The sequence below is a fragment of the Melopsittacus undulatus genome, chromosome 2 (genome assembly GCF_012275295.1).
Source record: "Melopsittacus undulatus isolate bMelUnd1 chromosome 2, bMelUnd1.mat.Z, whole genome shotgun sequence".
NCBI classification, from domain to species: Eukaryota; Metazoa; Chordata; class Aves; order Psittaciformes; family Psittaculidae; genus Melopsittacus; species Melopsittacus undulatus.
Genome location: NC_047528.1, coordinates 68,025,638 through 68,043,498, shown reverse-complemented (window position 1 = coordinate 68,043,498; position 17,861 = coordinate 68,025,638). Strand labels below are relative to the sequence as shown.

At 39.2% G+C, this 17,861-nt stretch overlaps 2 protein-coding genes across 3 annotated transcripts in view; one reads left to right on the top strand and one right to left on the bottom strand.

The window, feature by feature from the left end:
• Window positions 1-6,515, bottom strand: part of LOC101868377 (cohesin subunit SA-2-like) — a 62,734-nt gene extending 56,219 nt beyond the window's left edge. The window contains exons 1-3 of the mRNA XM_013129624.3: window positions 6,394-6,515; window positions 5,346-5,524; window positions 845-929 (exon numbers count right to left, since the gene is read on the bottom strand). Coding sequence (XP_012985078.3) covers window positions 845-929; window positions 5,346-5,389 — 129 coding nt within the window. The 5' untranslated portion in view covers window positions 5,390-5,524; window positions 6,394-6,515. The remainder of the gene's footprint in view (window positions 1-844; window positions 930-5,345; window positions 5,525-6,393) is intronic.
• Window positions 6,516-6,627: 112 nt separating this feature from the next.
• GTPBP6 (GTP binding protein 6 (putative)) lies at window positions 6,628-17,804 on the top strand. Of its 2 annotated transcripts, none has more exons than XM_034073176.1 (10): window positions 6,628-7,078; window positions 9,987-10,124; window positions 10,554-10,624; window positions 12,219-12,349; window positions 12,790-12,860; window positions 13,291-13,449; window positions 15,060-15,268; window positions 16,468-16,616; window positions 16,920-17,072; window positions 17,546-17,804. In XM_034073176.1, the coding sequence occupies exons 1-10, from the start codon at window positions 6,688-6,690 to the stop codon at window positions 17,685-17,687; spliced, it is 1,614 nt and encodes a 537-aa protein (XP_033929067.1). In that variant the 5' UTR covers window positions 6,628-6,687; the 3' UTR covers window positions 17,688-17,804. The 2 variants fall into 2 exon arrangements, with proteins under 2 accessions (XP_033929067.1, XP_033929070.1); XM_034073179.1 differs by having other exon boundaries at window positions 6,648-7,078; window positions 9,998-10,124.
• Window positions 17,805-17,861: the final 57 nt, after the last annotated feature.

Below are 17,861 nucleotides of genomic sequence, written 5' to 3'. Positions count from 1 at the left end.
TCATTGAAATGAACTGACTGTTTAAAAGCCAGCACTGAGGCTCTGATGCCAAATAAAATTTGGGGTCAAGCTGCATCCAGTGACTAGATTGCATACAGATGCGTGTTCTGGGTTCAGCTGTAACAGTTATTTTTCTCCTTCTTAGTAGCTGGTGAAGTGCTGTGTTTTGGCTTTAGTCTGAGAACAATGCTGATAATACACCAGTGTTTTCAGTTGTTGCTAAGCAGCCCTTACCCTGATCAAGGACTTTTCAGTCTCATGCTCTGCCAGTGTGGAGGGACAAAAGAAGCCGGGCAGAAGCAGAGACAGGACACCTGACCCAAACTAGCCAAAGGGGTATTCCATACCACAGCACATCATGCCCAGTATATGAAATGGTGGGAGTTAGCCAGAAGCCCACATCAGTGCTCGGGTTTGGCTGGGTGTCAGTCAGCAGGTGGTGAGCAATTGTATTGTGCATCACTTGTGTTTTATTATTTTCTTTTCCTTTTCCCCTCTCAGTTTCATATTCACTCCCCTTGTTATTTCCCCATCATTATTATTATTGATGCTAGTAGTACTAGTTTTCTATTACACCTTATTGGACTGTTCTTATCTCAAACATTGGGATTTACATTCCTTTGATTCTCCTCCCCATTCCTCTTGAGAGCATGAGGGACGGAAGAACAGGAGGGAGGGAGTGAGTGGCTGCATGATTCTGAGTTATCAGCTGGGCTTAAACCACAATAATGTACCATATTATGATTGGTTTATGTAATACTCAATTATGTAAGATCAAATGAGAAGGAAAATAAATTCCTATTTAATAAACTTGGGGTGTTTTTTTTTTTTAAAATCAACTTACTGGTGTTTTCAGGTTGCCATTTCTCACACAGCTGATATTCTGCACAGCAGACTCAGGCACAGTCTCATCACGGACAGCATTCTCTCTGAAATGTAATGGATACATTGAAGAGGTTAGCAGTGAGAACAGAAAACTACGCTTCAATACAAACAATACAAGAAATTAAGAGTATATCTAGGTATTGAAATGTTTTTAATTACTTGTTTGGAAATTATGTCATTTTGTTACTAGAAACCAAACAGCTGACTTTAAAAGTACAACAGAAATCTGGGGCCTTTTTGAAACTATTTGCTTTCCTGCAAGATATATAGAAAACTAGCAAAACTATCAAAGATATCAAGAAAGTAGAAAGCAAGTTAATGAAACAATGCTGATGTTGACTTAAGCCAGCCTGTGCTGACTGAAGAGCTTTGCACTATGAAACAATAACATGAGTATGCATTCACTTTCCATTCTGAACAATGGAAAGTAGTAACATTTGATGGGTCTATAATTTGAAGCAAGAGGAAGAAACTGTTTTACCTTGTCTATAAAACATGCTGAAGAAAAAAGACATAAGAAATTTGATTTGAAGGTTATTGCTAGTATGATGGAAGAAAATAAAGATGCATCTTCTGGGAGATCTGAAGCCATACATTTATCTGCAATGAAATCATGCCACTTTTCATCATTCTCAGTGCTAACAATAGGCTTTGCCAAAGGTCACGTTTGAACAGATGAGCTGGATCCCACTTGTGCAGCAGGTCCAGTACTGGTAGCTAGCTGCTATGGCCTCCTTTTAAACTAAGATGGCCAGGACATGAAGCCAGTTGACTTGTACTATAAGGCACAAAAAAGAGTAAATATGAGAGTGTACAGTTACTTTCATTTTGCTGATACTGCTACAACAAGAAAGTGTGCTAACACAAATGACCACTTTACAAATTATAAAACAGTGTATTACATTATAAGATACAGTCAACTCTCCAATATCTAGTGTTGGCTAACATAGACGGAGAATTAACTGTGCTATGGAGGCAAAACCAGCTCAACTCCAGCTAGGTTTATCAGTGCCAGATAACCACTGTTGCTGTTTCCCAAGACTGTTTCAGTCAGACATTGCCCCTGTAAAGCAAATCCTGAGGCTGAACAGCATCAACTGCAGGACCAAGGTCCCGAAGTTATTTTAGTAGTGCGAGCAGAGAGAAGTTCATAGTTAACAAATCTCCATTTACTTTTTTAATCTATTGGCACACTTTACCATAAGCAATGTAGGATTAGGTTTCCAAAGAATCCTATGAAAATTCTATATAAATATAAAACTCTAAGAATATATCAACTTTCTAAATACAATTATGCAAATGTTTAACTTCCCTACAGAGAAAAGTCCCATGAAAGTTAAATTCAATTAATGTCTTTTTATAGAGAAGTTCAAAATATGCCTGTGTTTGACAGATGGAAGCCAAGAACCAAATTCAAGGTGAACCAATCATTACATCAGTTCATCCTACCAATATTTATGTTATAGAAAAGAGAGGGATGAGCTACATAGTTCACAAGTGAGTCAGCATACTATAAGCAATAGTTTGCAAAAGTTTTCAAATGTTTTCTTTGATTTGCAATTGCAAGTCACAGAGATTGTCTCAAGCACCACCAGAGACTTCCTAGTTGAAAAGAACAAGCAGTAAGAGACAGCAACATGTACTGCTTTTCTGACACCAGTTAGCTCTTCCCAGATCCTTCCACAGACCACATATTAACAAAAAGAACCCAAACATGTTCATCAAGGATCTACTTATCCTATGTAGTTAAATCCTTCCACTCTTGATTTCAAAGCAGTATGCAACATTATGGGGCTGGACTAACATGTTCTGACTCGCACCATTTCACTAGAACTACAAGTCTGATGCCAGCCAACATCATGGTAACATGTTACCTGTTGCTGCATTATACCTAAATGTAACACTCAACACACTCTCAAAAACTTTTCCTGATTTGTTTGCATGCACTATTTAGCAACTTGCTCCACCCCATCACAAAAATAAATGCCTTGCATTTGATTACAGCAACTATACTTGATTCCAAGATGAATTAAAACAAATAACTAAAAAATCATCACTGCTGCAGGACAGTTAAGTACTTGTCTAATAAAGCACCACTTTTATTATCTGTCTAGAATATATTTCTCTGAAGTTTTAACCCATGTGTCTTTCCCAAGAACATCTTAAAGGATGGCACTACAGATGGTATCTACTTGCCCTGTACTATTTAGTCAGCTTATGCAAGGCAAAATGTACCTGTAGCAAAAAGGGCTACACAAAGTAAGGGTATGCCTGGTATATGGAAGAGTATGCTTACCAAAGCTCAGCAAAGCCTGCAAGAGTAAGAAGGCAGATGATCTACAGCTTCCTCACATTGGGCTAACAACGCCAAGTAAAGCAACATCTCTGTGATTAAACCAGTTAGAGTAACTTTCACACATGCACTAAGGCATCTGTCTTAAACACTCAGCAAAAAGTAAAAAGCACTAAATACTAATATTAAAAGGCCATTTACTTTTCTGAACTGCTTTGGTTATTAGTGCACCACAGCTCATAGCAATGCCATAGGAAGCACCATGCTACAACAGATAACCTACACAGAAGTCGAGATTTTTAAAATACAAGCATTATGAACACTCATGTTTCTCCTTTGTCTTTTTTCCCCTTTAATACTGATGTTTCCAGTAAGACTATTCATAAGGCAGGTACTTAAACGTTCACAGGAACTAGACCAGAGCCTAGAAACCAAACTTCATGAAACCACTTAGAAATCAACAGAGATGTTTTAGTTGAGTTTTTATTTGCGCAACTAGGTTTCTGTTGAAGAAACTGTTAAAAGAATTAAGATGTCCTCTAACCTTCTTGAGCAAAGTAGGAACCACTATACCTAGTTGAGGATTACGTGATCAATTCTGCAGCAGTTCTTATACATATCTCTATTTAACATCTTTTAAACTATAGTACAACTGTAGGTTTGACAAATTTTGAACTAGGGGGTTTTTTGCTCTCCTCTGCTAGTCTACACCATACCGAGAATTTTTGCATGCCTAAATTCACTGCCTCGTGCTGGTAAGAAACAGTTCTCTGCTATTAGTTTCCATCAGCAATCAGTAGGAAAGCACAGGCAGAATGCCATTCCTATCTCATCCTAATTTTCGCTTTTATACCCTGTATGGCTCTGACTCATTTTGACCTCATATGCCTGCCACAATACAGTCCTTTCACTAGCACTGGAAGTACTGCTGATGAGATAAAAACACTTGAAGTTGGAAGGAAGTGAAGTCCTTCATCTAGTCCTTAAACACAATAGTGTTCCAAGAATTTCTGAATTCAGTTTTCTCGTTTTAATAAACATTTGGAGCAAATTTAGTGACTCACCTTAAAAAGAAAACTACCAATTTAACGAAGATAACATTGCTTTAGCTGCATAAAAGGAACAATTAACCTATGTTACTGGAAGAATCCTACCTGTAGGCTTTTAAAATTAGAAATTTCAATACAGCTGTTTCATTTTTTAGCAACAACATAAGAAACTCAGCTAAGCAATTGCCAGGTGCTCTTCTGACACTTTCACAAGAGGCTGGCTTCAGATGAAACATACTGGAAAGGACATATAAGAAGCTATATTAATTGTTATCATGGACTATGAAGAATACACCTCTCAGCCTTTGCTAGAACTTAATGAAGCAAAAGACCTAGAGCAGATTTCCTCAGAAGGTGGCACGCTCAGCAAAGATTCGGCTGCAATGAATGCATGCAGCACTGGACTTCTAAGCAGCTTCACCCTTTGAAACTAGACAAGATATGCCCAAATGCTTTAACTTTACCTTTTATCTATTTGTATCTGCTCTAGTAGAACTTCTAAATACTGCCTTGCAGACAATGATATTAATACATTTGGTTTATAGATCACCTCAACTGATGACTCGAGAAACACATTATGAAAGAAAGAAGACATGACATATCCTAATAAAAACAAAAAAAAACAAGGGAAGCAATACCCTCTTCAATGCCAACAGGCAGATTACAGATTACTTAGCAGTTTTCCTTCTCAGGTTCCCCAAATCCACAGCTGAAGTGAACACGTGTTAACTATCAATCTGCCCTTTTTTTTTTTTTTTCAAAATATGTTTATTTCCACTGTGGTGAATAACCACAGAATCATAGAATGGTTTGGGTTGGAAGGGACCTTAAAGTTCACCTAGTTCCAACCCCCCTCCCACAGGGGTGCACAGAATAAGGCACAGAAAAGATTGTAAGGCCAAGGTCCCTGCATAAAGCACTACATTAAGAAGATGGTAAACAATACATAAAGGGAATAAAGTGGAGAAATTAGTACACAGTGCATAGCAAATCCCTGTTTTTTCCCCTCCCACCAAAACGACACATGATAGACTGCCCAGTATCTGTGGGGCACAAATTCAAGGGACAGCACCTCAATTTACCAATAAATTTTACAGGCAACCTGTGACAGGTCTTACTTTTGGCTGGGAAGGTTATTGGCTGTGTTGGGCTCGGCTATCATTTCCGCTACATTATTTCAGCAGTACAGGCAGCAAGCTAACCAGAGCAGCACTTCTTTTGAGGCAATTCACCAAGATCAGTAGTGCTAAAAATTTATCAAGTCTCTAGTTCTTGCAGGTGAAACAGCAGCTGAAAACTGTCAAGAAAAGAGAAAAACAACAAAAAAAAAAAGAGAGAATTAATTCATAGAACCACAGAATGGTTTGGGTTGGAAGGGACCTTACAGATCATCCAGTTCCAACCCCCCTGCATTGGGCAGGGACACCTTCCACTAGACCAGGTTGCTCAAAGCCCACTCCTGCCTGGCCTTGAACACTGCCAGGGATGGGGCAGCTGCAGCTTCTCTGGGCAACCTGTGCTAGTGTCTCATCACCCTCATAGTAAAGTACTTCTTCCTAATATCTAATCTAAATGTAATCCCTTTCAGTTTAAAGTTATTACCCTCTTGTCCTGTCTTTACATGCCCTTGTAAAAAGTTCCTCTCCAGCTTTTCTGTAGGCCCCCTTTAGGTACTGGAAGGCTGCTATAAGGTCTCTCCAGAGCCTTCTCTTCTCCAGGCTGAACAAGCCCAGCTCTACCTCTGATCATCTTTGGACTCACTGCAACAGTTCCAGACAGCTCCCTCAAAACCAGGTCGGAAAGCCCCCCGCAAAACCAGTCCGCAGAAAGGGATGCGACTCCGAGAAACAAATTACTTCAGACAGGCGAATTCGCAGGTGGCACCTCCGGAGCCCTGAGGCGGCAGCGCCTACAAAGCCGCCGCCCGTGAGGGAGCCTTAGGTTCCCACGGCCATACAGCTCGCTGAACCCTCCTCTCCCTCGGGCAGACCGCGCAACGCCGGCGGCCCGCACCCCGCACAGGCAGGGCTGCCTCAGGAACGACACCGCCGCCGTGATGGGACGCAGCGGGCGGCGGCTCGGCGCGGGAAGCCCAGGACCGTCAGCCCCGGGTCGCGGCAGAGGGGTATGAAACGTGGGGCGTGAAACGCGGGGCCTGTCACTCACCTGCGCCGGGGACGCGCTCCGCAGGCCCGGGTGCGCGTCGACACCGCCCCTTGGGTACCCGCTCCCCCGCCCCTTACTGCGGCGGCCTGAGCCCCGTCTGCGACCCCTCGTCAATCACGGCCCATCCCTCGGCACCACCAGGCCTATCAGAGGCGGGGACTGCTGTCACATGGCTAGACACCGCCTATTCGCGGCGCGTTGGTGCCATCGGGCTTCCGTAGCGGCTGGGGCGAGGGCCGGAAGGATAAGTGTGTAGCGGTGTCTGCCGCTGGTTTGACCGGAGGAGGGGTGATTATGGGGCCCGGTTGCCTCTCGCAGTCGCTCCTCCTGCGTTGTCGGCGGGTGGTGGCGGCTCTCGGCGCGGCCCGCTGCTATGGCGGGCTGCCGTCTGCCAACACTCGCCCGCTCAGCGCCGCCGCTGGCCTGCGGGCTCCCCAGCGGCCGCCGGGCAGGAGTGAGCCGCCACGGGTGGGCGGCGGAGGGCGGTGGAACGGAGCGGCGAGCTCCGACAGGGATGAAGAAGAGGACGAGGATAATGAGGATGAGGACGATGAGGATGAGGACGAGGCGGAGCTGGAGGAGCTGCTGGCCCCCTCTCCTCTGGCCGTGGAGCCCGGCGTGCAGCGCGTGGTCGTGGTGCACCCGGCAGTCAAGTGGGGCCCAAAGAAGTCGCCGCTCACCACTGGTGCGTGGCCGCGCCGGGGCTGGGGTATGGGGGGCTTCGGACGGTCACCCGACAGTGGGTCCTGCCAGCCAGTTGCGCTGCTTCTCGGTTTACTCCAGTTCTAGGGCTCTATGGCCCGCAGGAGTACGTGTAGGGTGTGAGTGGCATTAGTGTAAAGTAGATCCGTTATTAGAGTGTTAAAACAGAAATGCTGTCTGGGACAGTTAGGGAAATACAAGCTCTGATGAAAAGTTCGTGGCTGGTCTCTGATAACCTTTTAAGAGACAATGTACTGTCAGCGAGTGTTGACAGATCTGTGCTTTGACTTGTAAATCACCCTAGTTTTGGGGCTTGGAGAGCAGAACGAGTCTGTGCATGGAGCGTTAAGGTTGCTTAAGAAAAGTGTTTCACCCTTCTTAGCAGAACGTTAATAGTCTTCAGGCCTTAGCCTTGCTGTCTGGCCAGCCAGGCAGGAGTCCTGCAGTCTTAGGCTTTTCCAGGAGTTGGGTGAAAAGCGAGAATACTCTCTTATCATCAGAGAACGGCTTGGATTGGAAGGGACCTTAGAGATCATCTAGTTCCAACCCCTCTGCCGTGGACAGGGACGCTTTCCACTAGAAGAGGTTCCTCAAAGCCCTATCCAACCTGGCCTTGACCACTTAATTAATGGAAGTTTTCTAAATATAAAGCTGTAAAGTGGAGTGTGTTAGAGCAACATCCTCAGCAAACCAGCACAGACCTGCAGAAAGTAGGTTTTCCTGGGGTGCCTCTCTTGGAAATCTTTGTAGCTAATATAGAGGTATTGATCATGCACAGTTAAGATATATTATTAACTTGATACTCATTGAAATGCTTCTCTAATTACAAAGTTGTAATGGAAAGGATTAAGCATCTCATAAGTTAGCTTTTTGTATATAGACAGTTTATATATGATTTTTCTTGTACTCCAATTTTGTGATGAACCTAAATCTCATTTAGACTTTATTTTTGCTGCTTATTATAATGAATTGTCATGTTGCAGAAAAAGGTTGTAACCTTTTCAAAATTTACATAACCAGTCCCATTTTACAACTGAAAAATAAATAAAATATGAAGGCACCTTTCTGTCAAGACATGCAAAAGAATAGCAGTGATCTGTTTCCATTTATTTACACCCTTCAGATGAAGAGCCTGAAGTCTGAACAAATGGTTTGTACTGGTTGTTGAAACACCACAGGTACGACAGGAAATCTGTGCATCTTGCGAGGAACACTAACAATATGAGGAGAAAGAGGATTGTGGTTATCTTTAAAAATGTATTACCTTTTTTACTATTACTTTTTAATATATAAATTTGGCTTTGAGATTTAAAAGAACTTGGAAAATCTGTTAGGAAAGGAGGAAAAGTGGGGGAAATCAAAAGTGGATATTCTGATCTGGTATCACAGAATGGTTGAGGCTGAAAAGGACCACCAGAGGTCATCTAGTACAGCCTCCCTGCTCAAACAAGGTCAGCTAGAGCACATTGCTCAGGATTGGGTCTTGAATATCTCTAGGGAAGAAAACTGAACAATGTCTCGGTGCAATTTATTCCAGTGCTCAGTCGCCCTCACAGTAAAGTTTTTCCTCATGTTCAGGTGGAATTTCCTTGATTTCAGTTTGTGCCCCTCCCTCTCATCTTACTGCCTGGCACCATTGAGTCTGGCCTCATCCTCTTGAAGCCCTCCCTTCCGATACTTATAAGCTTATATAAATATTAAGGTGTATTTCATTATATATTATATAATATATATAAATGCAATATATATTTTGTTTAATATTTATGTGTAATTATATAATAGATATTTATGATATATGTATAGATATGTTTATAATATAAATGCATATTTATAATAAACGTAAGTATTTTATATATAAAAATTTATAATGTATATTATATGATACAAAGTTATATTTTTATAATTATGTATGCATAAATATAATATCAAGGAATATAAACTTACTCCTTGATCTGATCCCCCCTGAGCATTCATTTCTCTAAGATGAACAGGCCCATCTCCCTCAGCTTTTCCTCATATGAAAGATGCTCCAGACCTTTAAGAATTATAGTAGCCCTTCACAGGACTTGCTTCAGGAGCTTCATGCCTGTCTTTTGCCGGGAAGCCAGAGTTGGACACACTACACCAAGTGAGGCTTCACCAAGGCCGAGCAGAGGGGGTCGATTACCTCCCTCAGCCTGCTGGCAATACTCTTGCTAATGCACCCCAAGATACTACTGGCCTTCTTGGCCACAAGGGTGCATTGCTGGCTCACGGACAACTATTATCTACCAGAATATGCCCATGTAGTATTCCTGGTTCACAAAGTCCTCAAAAGTTATTGCTTTGCCATGTAGATATGTTTTTTTCAAAGTGACTGATGAACATACAGGATTGGAATCTGCTGGTTTTATCAAGTCATAAATCAGTGTAAGTCCTTTATGAAAAAGTAGCAGTAAGTTAGCAGCAGGATATGCTATATTAATAATTCTTTAAATATTGCCACAATACACAAAGGAATTAATCACACGGGTCTGTGCTCATCTGAAATAACAAAATTTATTTTCCAGCTAGTTAGTTATTTCACTTGTTGAGGCAAAAAGCTTGATAATTTCTTTGCTGACAATACAGCTAAAAATTCCTCTAGATCAACAACTATGGAAATAATTTGTACTGGCAGAAAAATGCTTTGTGTGATAAAATTGTATCAAAGTAGAAGTAAATTACTCTGATTACAGGCAAGACATTTTGCTCCTTATGCCATAGGTTAATATAAATAGCCTTGTAGAATTTTCATGTAGCTTACTGTTTCCCTGTTCGTGCAGTACTATAGTTATTGGAAATCTGAGTGAAGTTATAATGGTATAATACAATCTTTTCTTTTTTCTTGTTTCTTTTTTGTATTCCTGAAGCTGAATTACAGATTGCTGAAGCTGTTGCTCTTGTAGATACCCTTCAGAACTGGACAGTTATAGATAAAATAATTATGCCTACAAAAAATCCTGACAAGAAATTAATTTTTGGCAAAGGAAACTTCCAAGTTTTAACAGGTAAGGATAGAGATTTTTCAGTCCTGCAGCATTCTAAATGGAAGGTTTCTGCAGTTGAGCTGTTTAAAGATAGGTAAGAAAGTTGAAGAGAGAATATTGTTCATCCATCATGCAGGTTTGCAAACAAGTGTCAACGAATTTTCTTAAGGTTACAAAAGCAGCACAGAATAGAATTAACCTGACATCACTGAAAATGTTTGAGTAAACTTAATCCCTACATTCATGTGATTGACACAAGTGAAATTGGTGGCTGTTCTTGACATAGTACTAAACTAGTGTAATTACAACTGTTCTGTGAGCAAAGAACATGGTGCCATTTGAATATTTTATGAGCATTCTGCTGTGTGCAAAATGGTTTTATATTCTGTGAATTTTAAAAAGAGAATTGACATTTAACACTGTATTTTGCAATGGTTATCCATCTTTTAGAAAAGATTAAAAAATTGCCCCAGGTGACAGCTGTCTTCTTGAATGTGGAAAGAATGTCTTCACTAACAAAGGTAATTAGAGTATAAAATAAGTTTCTTTAAATCACTATTGTTCAGAAGGTCTTGATTTTACAAGAAGTAGGGTCAGTTATGACTCTGAATTCGCAAGTGGTAATATATGTGGCCACCAGAACTGAGTTTTGTTGAAAGGAAACTTAATTTCTTTTACATTTGTCTGGTAGATATTTATGTATTTGCAGCTCTTGTGCATGAAATTTTCCAGCAATCCAATAGCCATTTGGTATAGACTCTGCTCCTGCATTTACCACTGGCCCCACTGAAAATGTTGGAAAAGCTACTTAGGGTCTTCTTTTCACAAATTGAAGGTGACAACCTAGCTTTTGTTATGAAGAATGTCAACATTTTGGATTAGGTACATGCAGAAGTTTTTATACTTACATGGATAGTGTCTTTATTTTCCCGTACTTCTGTGGACCCTGTACTGTATTTTTAATACAAGGTGTAAATTAAGAGCAAGCTTATATTTAAATGTAGCAAATATTGAAACTTTGATTCCTAACCCCTAAATAGAAAACGTATTTTAAATGTGGGGGTGGGGGGAGCATGATTCACTTTTTTGAATACTAGCAGTAAAACAACTGGTGCACAAACTATAGATGCTCTTCAAAATGCTTAGACAAACTGAAATACATACTTTTTAGGGGTATTTGTATATACAGCATCATACAGGGTGTAAAATGCATGCAAAATCCATAAACAAGTGTAATCCTTTGCTGGTAGTTTTGAATGCCATCCCTGATTATAAAATGAGCAGAGATGGTGGTAATTATCTCAAGTAGTTATTTCAAGCACTTCATTTTATTGATAAAATGTAAGTTGAAAATGTTTTATTTCAATTTCCTAGTTGTTATTCCCTACTTTATAGTATGTGTTCTTACAATTTTACATTTGCTAGGAAGTTTTTCTTGTACAGATCTGAGTCTTAAGAGCAATTTGATAGGGTTAATTCAAGAAAGTGTTTGAGAATGTGTGAAACAAGCATTCTAGATTTTAGAGAGAGCAGAGGGGAGCTACTGCATACTTAAAGTGTCTTTTGCTGAATTAGAACAAAGGTGGGGAGGGTTGTTTGGGGTTTAGTTCATTGATTGGGGGTTTTTAAGTATTTTGTGAAAAGCTGATTGGGAAATAATTTTTCTGCCTTGCTGTCTATAATTTGTTTGTTTGTTTCATTTTGGTATTTTTTTTTCTTTTTCGTATATTATCCCTATCCTTTCCCATCAAAGCACTTCATATTTTTTTTTACAAGGACTTAACCACTGAGATTCTTGATTCTGAGATATGCTGTTAAGGGCTGTTGTCAGAATCTGTTGAAGGCAGTGGAAGGATTCTTAATAGGTCTAGACATAAAGTTCTGCCTTCTAAACTTTCTTTAACACCTTTCTTCATGGTCAGCCATTTTTGCGTTTGTGTGCTTATACTCATTGCCCATCCATTGAAATGGAAACCTCTAAGTTCAAGTGTCCTGAAATCCTCTGAGGTCAAGTGTCCATCAGCTGACTGTAACTGTAGTGTTATGTAGGAATTGATTTACAGATACTGTGGGGGACAGAAAACATCTAGGTTATTTTGTCTTACATGGCTAAAGAAAGAACTAGAAGATGCCTGGGGTGTGAAAGTCTTTGACAGATACACGGTTGTACTTCACATTTTTCGTTGTAATGCCCGGACCAAAGAAGCAAAACTTCAGATAGCACTGGCTGAAATTCCACTTCTCAGGTACCTCAAGATGTGCAAATCACATGCTGATATTCACACAGTTTAGTGACTATTTCTTTACAGCAACAAAACTTACAGTACTATACTGTGAAGAAAAATGACACCATTTGTGTCATATGTGGCATAGACATGCTTGTACATGGCAGTTGTTGTGAGTTGCATGAATGCATCAGGACCATCTTTGGCTCTCTGAAATTTCAGAATAGCCATTATAGCTCGCTAACAGAGTTGCACGCTTTTTCAAACCACATTGAGAAGCTAGGAAAATCTGGAAATCTGTTGTCATGGTTCTCACCACAAGCAGGTTTTATTTAAAGCTCTGTCATTTGGTGGTTTTGTTTGTGCTATTAGAATATCACTAGTGCTTCACATTTGTTAGGCATTTTAGGATAGCTTGATTAAAGAAAATTGCTCCTAATTAACTGTTACCCCATTGCCAGGTCAAATCTGAAAAATGAGGTGGCTCAGCTAGATCAGCAGAGAGGTGGATCAAGATACATCATGGGCTCAGGTAAATTCTCATGAATTAGAGCATTTATTTTCTCCATAGCCTTTGAACAATATTAATTGTGCCTTACTTTATTTGGAGGAGCCAGGAGGAAAAACTGTTTGTGTTCTGCATCTAATTAAGTGAAAATACAAAAATGTATTGGAAAGTAACTTAAGTAATAGTTTTGGTCTGTTCTGGCTCAGTAAGTGGCCATGGACAGACAGTTTGCTGCCACAGGGGGTTATCATAAGTGTACATGGTTATTCTAGAGTGCTTAGTGTATATTTTAATAATTAGTTGTAACTCTGAGACAAAAATACATAGTTTTAGTTGTTTATTTATAGCTTCAGATACCCTAGCACTAGTTCACTGACTTCTAAATGCACACCATCACTTGGTTTACTGTTTCTCTTGTAGAATATTCTGCCAATTATTCATTTGTATATTTCAGGTGAAACATTTATGGAGACACAATATCGTATCTTGAAAGAAAAAGAACTTAAAATTAGGAATGCCTTGGAGAAACTAAGGAGGAAAAGGTCTTTACTTAGAACTCAACGCAAAAAACGCGAGTTTCCGATTATCTCGGTAATGGGCTATACTAATTGTGGTAAGCAAAAACTCATGAAACCATAGCATGAAAGAGCTTACATTGTCTATTTTTTAATTAGAATCTCTAGCCAGAATCTCATTTCAGTGTGAATAGGCTTCATATTTTAATTAGTTTTTAAACTGTGTAATGTGTCAATTAGAGTATAGTTAGGAAAGCAAATTATGCTTGTTGTAGGTAGTTCTTTTGGTTTTTTGGTCTTGAAGATACGTTTTGGAGAAATGCCTAGTACCTGTTGTGCCAAAAAGATTTTGCATATAATGCTGAAGACTGTACTGTTAGTGTCCCTTTATATGAATCTCTATTACTTGATCAGAATGGGTAGAGAAAAGTATGTTGATGTTTGGATCACTGTGAAGGCTTGAGGCACAGGAGGAAAACTCAGGAGATGTGGTAGCTGGTCTGGAAATATGTTTAAGAAGCACTGTAGCTTTTCATCGATTGATGTATGGTGTTCTGAGATATTCTCAGAATCTAAATCAAGCTGAAGTTTTTCATGCACAAGGTATAAATAGCCTTTGGACTAGATACTTTTTCAGGTAACATTATCTTAAGACCATTTAATTTTCTTATTCAACATCTTTATAATAACAAACTTACTTTGCACTAATTTTTATGTTATAGAATCATAGAATGGTTTGGGTTGGAAAGGACCTTATGATTATCTAATTCCAGCACCCCCCCCCCCGCCATGGGCAGGAACGCCCAACACTAGACCGTGTCACTCAAGGCTGTGTCCAGCCTGGCCTTGAACACTGACAGGAATGAAGCATTCACCACTTTTTTGGACAACCCATTCCAGTGCCTCACCACCCTCACAGTAAAGAACTTCTTCCTTATACGTAACCTGAACTTCCCGTTTTAGTTTGAACCCATTACCCCTTCCATACTTTTAAAACTGAAGAATCAAATACATATATATATATATATATATAGCAGTATTGTACACATAATTGAAATATGTCAGCCAGGGTATATACTGAGCTCTTTTATAACTAAATTCTGTGAAATATTCATTGAGTTAAATGAGTGTCTTTAGTGATAAGTTTGTGAGGAAATGCGCAATGAAAGCATAAACCTAGTAAGCTATGTATTATTAGTGCTTCTGTTTACTGTTGGTTTTAACAAGTAAATACTGAATTCTTTGACAACAGAAGCACTGAGGAAGTGCTGTCATGGCAGTGCTCTTCATCCTGAGAGGTGAGGGATGTGGGTAGGTCACTTTGCAGGTCAGTTCAGTCTTTGATCATCTTGTAATTTTGCAGCATAGCTTCCAGTTGTGGATTTAAATCCAATTCCAGTTTTCAAAAGTTAAGACTGCCTTTGGATTTCCTAACATCATGTAGATAACTAATCCCAGAATGGTTGGGGTTGGAAGGGACCACTAGGGATCATCTAGTCCAACCTACCTCCTCAAGCAGGGTCACCTAGAGCACATTACTCGGGTTTGTGTCCAGATAACTCCTGAACATCTCCAGGGAAGCATAGGCTAGATTTAAATTAAATAGATCTGAAAAAATGTGTTACATCATACAACTCACCTGAGCCTTGCAAAGTAAATTTGTACTTGAAACAAGGCACCAAAATCTTGTCTTTTTTCTTTTCATTAGGAAAAACTGCTTTGATCAAAGCCTTGACTGGGGAAGCAGGAATTCAACCCAGAGATCAGCTGTTTGCCACTCTTGATATTACAGCCCATGCTGGCTATCTGCCCTCACATATGGCAGTTATTTATGTTGACACCATTGGATTTCTGACTGATCTTCCACATAATCTGGTTGAGTCCTTTTCAGCTACCTTAGAAGAAGTGGTTTACTCAGTAAGTAGTTGACCATAAGAACTGAGAAATCAAATTAATTTCCTTTTGGATAATCCTCACTCCTTCAAAAAAGAAGTTAATTGGCATATTGTTTTTAGTGCAGCATATGGCTGACTAGTAGTGTGCTCCTAAGATAATGATGTATCTCACCATAAGCCCATTTTCTCATACTTGAAATTATGCAGAATGTATAGAGATGAAGAGACTTCAGAAAGGGTTTATTTGGAGTGTATGCGTCCTTCTCCACTAACATAAACCAGACAACTTAGACTGCTGATTAAATAGCTGAAAACCTAAACACTGCATCTGAATAATTTGAGGTTAGCATTCTTAAGAGTTAAAAATGAAATAAAGCCTCTGGAATGATCTGTTTTTAACTTCAGGTTTCCTATAGCACTATAAGTGGGTGATTGTGATGTGATGTAGGCAACATGTAATAAACACAAATACACTTTCACAATCATTTTCTCGTTAAAGTTAGTTTCCTGTGTTATAGCAAAGTGTAAGTCTGCATACACAGACATTTAAACAAAAAGCCTGTATCATCAAAGGTAATGAAATTCAGTGGTAGCTACATGCTGGAATGCTGCTGAGAATTAGACTTCACCATGTAATAATAGGACTTTCAAAAGGTGGTTGCAACTATCCTGTTTGTTTCTTATTTTGAAGTGTTAAAGGCAGGAAATTTAATTCTCACTGATTTTCAGAAGTTTGAAGCAGAATCTTGAGCAAAGGTGATGAAACACTGTGAATGCAAATATTGAATTTGGTTGCTTGGTTTTTATCACAGCAAACATAATTGTGTATGTACTTGGAACTGGTAACTTTTGTATAACACTTTCTAAGTGAAGCAGCAATAATAGTATCTCACGACCTAAGGATGAGGATAATCTTCCGCATTTTGAATGTAAAAACAGAATTACAAGTTCAGTGGGAGTGTTCACTCATTTTGAAACAGTTTTTTCAGCCATTACTCTAAAACCATTTTGGAGCTCACTCTTTTCCTTCCCCATTATTTTTTAAGCTTTATTGTTACACAGCCTTTGCTTTGAAAAAATTAATCAGTTATTATTTGAAATCAGAATTCTGTAACTAGCTTGATTGACAGGGTTTGTTTTAGGGTTGTTGTATAAAATCCCTACAACCTGGTAACTGGTGTATTTTATTAAGTAATTGTCTTATATATTGATGCTTGCTAGGATCTGATAGTTCACGTGAGGGATATTACTCATCCAGAAACCATCCTCCAGAAAGCAACTGTGCTGTCAGTTCTGAAGAATCTGAATCTTCCCAGCCATTTATTGGACTCAATGGTGGAAGTTCATAACAAAGTGGATTTGATAGAAAGGTAAGCAGAAGATGCTAAGTGTATTTAGACAGTTCTTATGTTCTGAAATCTTCTTAATTCTTAGTCTAGAAACAAGCTCCCACATTTCTGAATACATTTAATAGTGGTTCTCAATCCTTTACATATGTAACTATGGTCTTAAAAAAGAATGAATTATCTTTTAATTACAAAGTAAATCACTTGTGTAGACACAATGTGTAGGAATGTGCCAGTATAAAGTAACCCAATTAAATGATCCATGCTTGGAATATTTTCATGACCTAGTCTTCATGAGCAAACATGTCTGCAATTGTTACTTGTAAGGTATAAACCCACTGAAGAAAATGCATTAGCCATTTCTGCTCTACATGGACAAGGTTTAGAGGAGCTGAAAGAAGAAATAGAGAAAAAAATTTTGACAGCAACAGGGAAGAAGATTCTGACAGTTAATATCAACTTAGAGGGACCTCAGCTAAGGTAAATGATTTTTAATTGTAAGAAGAACTTGGAGAAATATGAATTTCTTAGTCTTGCATATCTTAAAATTTCCAAATCATATCATATTGATCTCAATCTGCATTAAGAATTACAGTGACAATTATCGAAGTTTTCTGACCTATTGAGAAAAAGTATCCCCATTAGATACTGTGGAGTCTGCTTCTGAAAGTGTCATTCAGGGGTCTGTGTGTTGGTATTATAAAACATACTTCCTGAAAGACCATGCCACTGGTCCTGGAGCCAGATTGCTGAGAGAAACACAAATCAGAAACGTTTATGAAAACACTGTACCCTATTTCCAAAGAGCAAGTAGCAAATTACAAGTTAAGTGAGGCATTTCATCTTTTAAAGTGTTACATTACCTTGATTGCAACATACTGACCTAAAATAAAGATCACATTGTATGCAGTGTGTTATACTTTTAAGATGCTAATACACTTTTACTGTTACAGTTGGCTCTATAAGGAAGCAACAGTTCAGGAAGTAGAAGTGATGCCTGAAGATGGCACAGCCAGGGTGAAGGTGATAATCGGCAATTCTGCTTTTGGCAAATACAAAAACCTCTTTCCCAACAGTAAGATTTATATGCCATGAAACTGCATCCCCTTTTCTGGGAAAAGAAACTGATCTCATTAAGAAAATGTGAAATTAAGTCAATGACTTCTTAGTGTGTATTCCTTCTCCAGTTGATGATTTTGATGTGTTTTAGAAGCGAACATGGTTTCAGAAAACTTGTTTGGACACAGTAAGAACTTTGAGCTTCATTTT

What these genes read in the sequence shown, in the direction of transcription:
- GTPBP6 (XM_034073176.1), top strand. Translation starts at nt 6,688, where the DNA reads ATGGGGCCCGGTTGCCTCTCGCAGTCGCTCCTCCTGCGTTGTCGGCGG. An exon ending in AATGGGCTATACTAATTGTG is followed by an intron (nt 13,450 to 15,059) that starts GTAAGCAAAAAC and finishes TCTTTTCATTAG; the next exon opens with GAAAAACTGCTTTGATCAAA. An exon ending in TTAGAGGGACCTCAGCTAAG is followed by an intron (nt 17,073 to 17,545) that starts GTAAATGATTTT and finishes TTACTGTTACAG; the next exon opens with TTGGCTCTATAAGGAAGCAA.